General features: G+C 34.6%; 1 protein-coding gene across 1 annotated transcript; it reads left to right on the top strand.

Moving 5' to 3' along the window:
• The first annotated feature begins 1,147 nt into the window (after positions 1 to 1,147).
• LOC117098649 (interferon alpha-6) lies at positions 1,148 to 1,899 on the top strand. The gene has a single exon (XM_033237476.1). The coding sequence runs from the start codon at positions 1,330 to 1,332 to the stop codon at positions 1,897 to 1,899; it is 570 nt and encodes a 189-aa protein (XP_033093367.1). The 5' UTR covers positions 1,148 to 1,329.
• Positions 1,900 to 2,217: the final 318 nt, after the last annotated feature.

Below are 2,217 nucleotides of genomic sequence, written 5' to 3'. Positions count from 1 at the left end.
TTCTTTTTGTTTAATAGAATTGACTTGGTTTAGAAACTATAAACATATGTTGAGGAATTTAAACTTTAATGCAAAAATACAAAAAAATGAAATTGATGATATATTCAAAGTTGTGTGTTTCCACTGGAGATGGCATTGCCCGCAAGGTTGTAGAAATTAATTCTTTGGGGTGTGAACAACTCTCAGATATTACAATAGTTTGTGGTCCTCCAAAGCTCAATTCTTACATAATCTTATTCTCTAGTGTTCATTTTCCTTATTGAATTTTCTTGTGTATCACACAAGATATACTGACATTGAATTCAGTAGAAACAGACAAAATACATGCACAATCAGTGTTATAAATCTATGGCAAATAGATGGCTTACTGGAGGACTTTCTTTCCATCATTTGCTGTGATTGCCTTTCTTCCAGACATTGCTTATGTTTGAGCTTTAGGGATTCTGAGTGTTAGGTAGACTTTGAGAATTAAATACAAGTCATGTATATGTTATTATTTAATTCTACTAAATATTTTCAACACATCAACAGTTAATGTCAAATGCTGAAAAGAATAAAATGTTGACAATCTCTGGATGAATACGTAGCAGCTAGTGAAATTAAAAATTAGTTTACTTTTTAAAGCAAAATTAAAAGTTAGGTATACTAAAAAATAAAACTTAAGAAAATAATTTCATTTTTTACCTTTAAGAAATTTATGAACCTATGTCATCACGTTGGTATTATTATGTATATTACTAATACATTCTTAATTTGCAAATTCGTTTGAGACAATTTATACAAGTAAATAGAGCAAATTAAAAATTGCTGCTCAGAGTTAAGTTAAATGTCAAATTTTTAAAATTTAACTTTTAGTTAAATTATTTTGCCATTCCTAACGGATCAAGAAATAATAAGAGTAAAGTTTATCCATTTTCTTTTACTGTACAAAGTAGATATACATACAGTACATAAGGATATATACAGCATATTTGTTATTAAAATTTCATAACATTTAAAATTTAATAAAATGTAATAAAAATTTAATTTCAATTAAGAAAAAAAATTCTTAAAAGACTCTGGAGGCAGGCAAGAGAAGGGAGTGTCAATAATGACTACACACACACACACACACACACACACACACAACTGGTTGAAAAACTACTCTATACCCATTTAGAGAGTACATAAAGGAAAGCAAAATCAGAAGTAGAAAGTAAATTCTGAAAATGGAAACTAGTATGTTCCCTATTTAAGACCTACACGTAAAGCAAGGTCTTCAGAGAACCTAGAGCTGAAGGTTCAGAGTCACCCATCTCAACAAGTCCAACAGCATCTGCAACATCTACAATGGTCTTGCCTTTTGCTTTACTGATGGCCCTGGTGGTGCTCAGCTGCAAGTCAAGCTGCTCTCTGGGCTGTGATCTGCCTCAGACCCACAGCCTGGATAACAGGAGGACCATGATGCTCCTGGCGCAAATGAGGAGAATCTCTCTTTTCTCCTGTCTGAAGGACAGACACGACTTCAGATTTCCCCAGGAGGAGTTTGATGGCAACCAGTTCCAGAAGGCTCAAGCTATCTCTGTCCTCCATGAGGTGATCCAGCAGACCTACAACCTCTTCAGCACAAAGGACTCATCTGCTGCTTGGGATGAAAGGCTTCTAGACAAACTCTACACTGAACTTTACCAGCAGCTGAATGACCTGGAAGCCTGTGTGATGCAGGAGGTGTGGGTGGGAGAGACTCCCCTGATGAATGAGGACTCCATCCTGGCTGTGAGAAAATACTTCCAAAGAATCACTCTCTACCTGACAGAGAAGAAGTATAGCCCTTGTGCATGGGAGGTTGTCAGAGCAGAAATCATGAGATCCTTCTCTTCATCAAGAAACTTGCAAGAAAAATTAAGGAGGAAAGAATAAGACCTGATCCAAAACAGAAATGACTCCCATTGATGACTACACCAGCTCACACTTTCAAGATCTGCCATTTTAAAGACTCTTGTTTCTGCTATAACCATACCATGAGTTGAATCAAACGTGTCAAATATTTTCAAGTGTGTAAGTTAAGCAACATCATGTTCGGTTGCACAGGAACTAGTCCCTTACAGATGACTAAGCTGATGGATCTATTTATCTATTTATTAAATGAATATTTATTTGACTATTTATAATATTTATTTTTTTGCCCATATAAAGACATAAAATGTATACCTTTATATTGTTGAAAACATAAAATAC

The sequence above is a fragment of the Trachypithecus francoisi genome, unplaced genomic scaffold, assembly GCF_009764315.1.
Source record: "Trachypithecus francoisi isolate TF-2019V2 unplaced genomic scaffold, Tfra_2.0 Lachesis_group16, whole genome shotgun sequence".
Taxonomy (NCBI): Eukaryota; Metazoa; Chordata; class Mammalia; order Primates; family Cercopithecidae; genus Trachypithecus; species Trachypithecus francoisi.
This window is presented reverse-complemented; position numbering and strand designations above follow the sequence as displayed.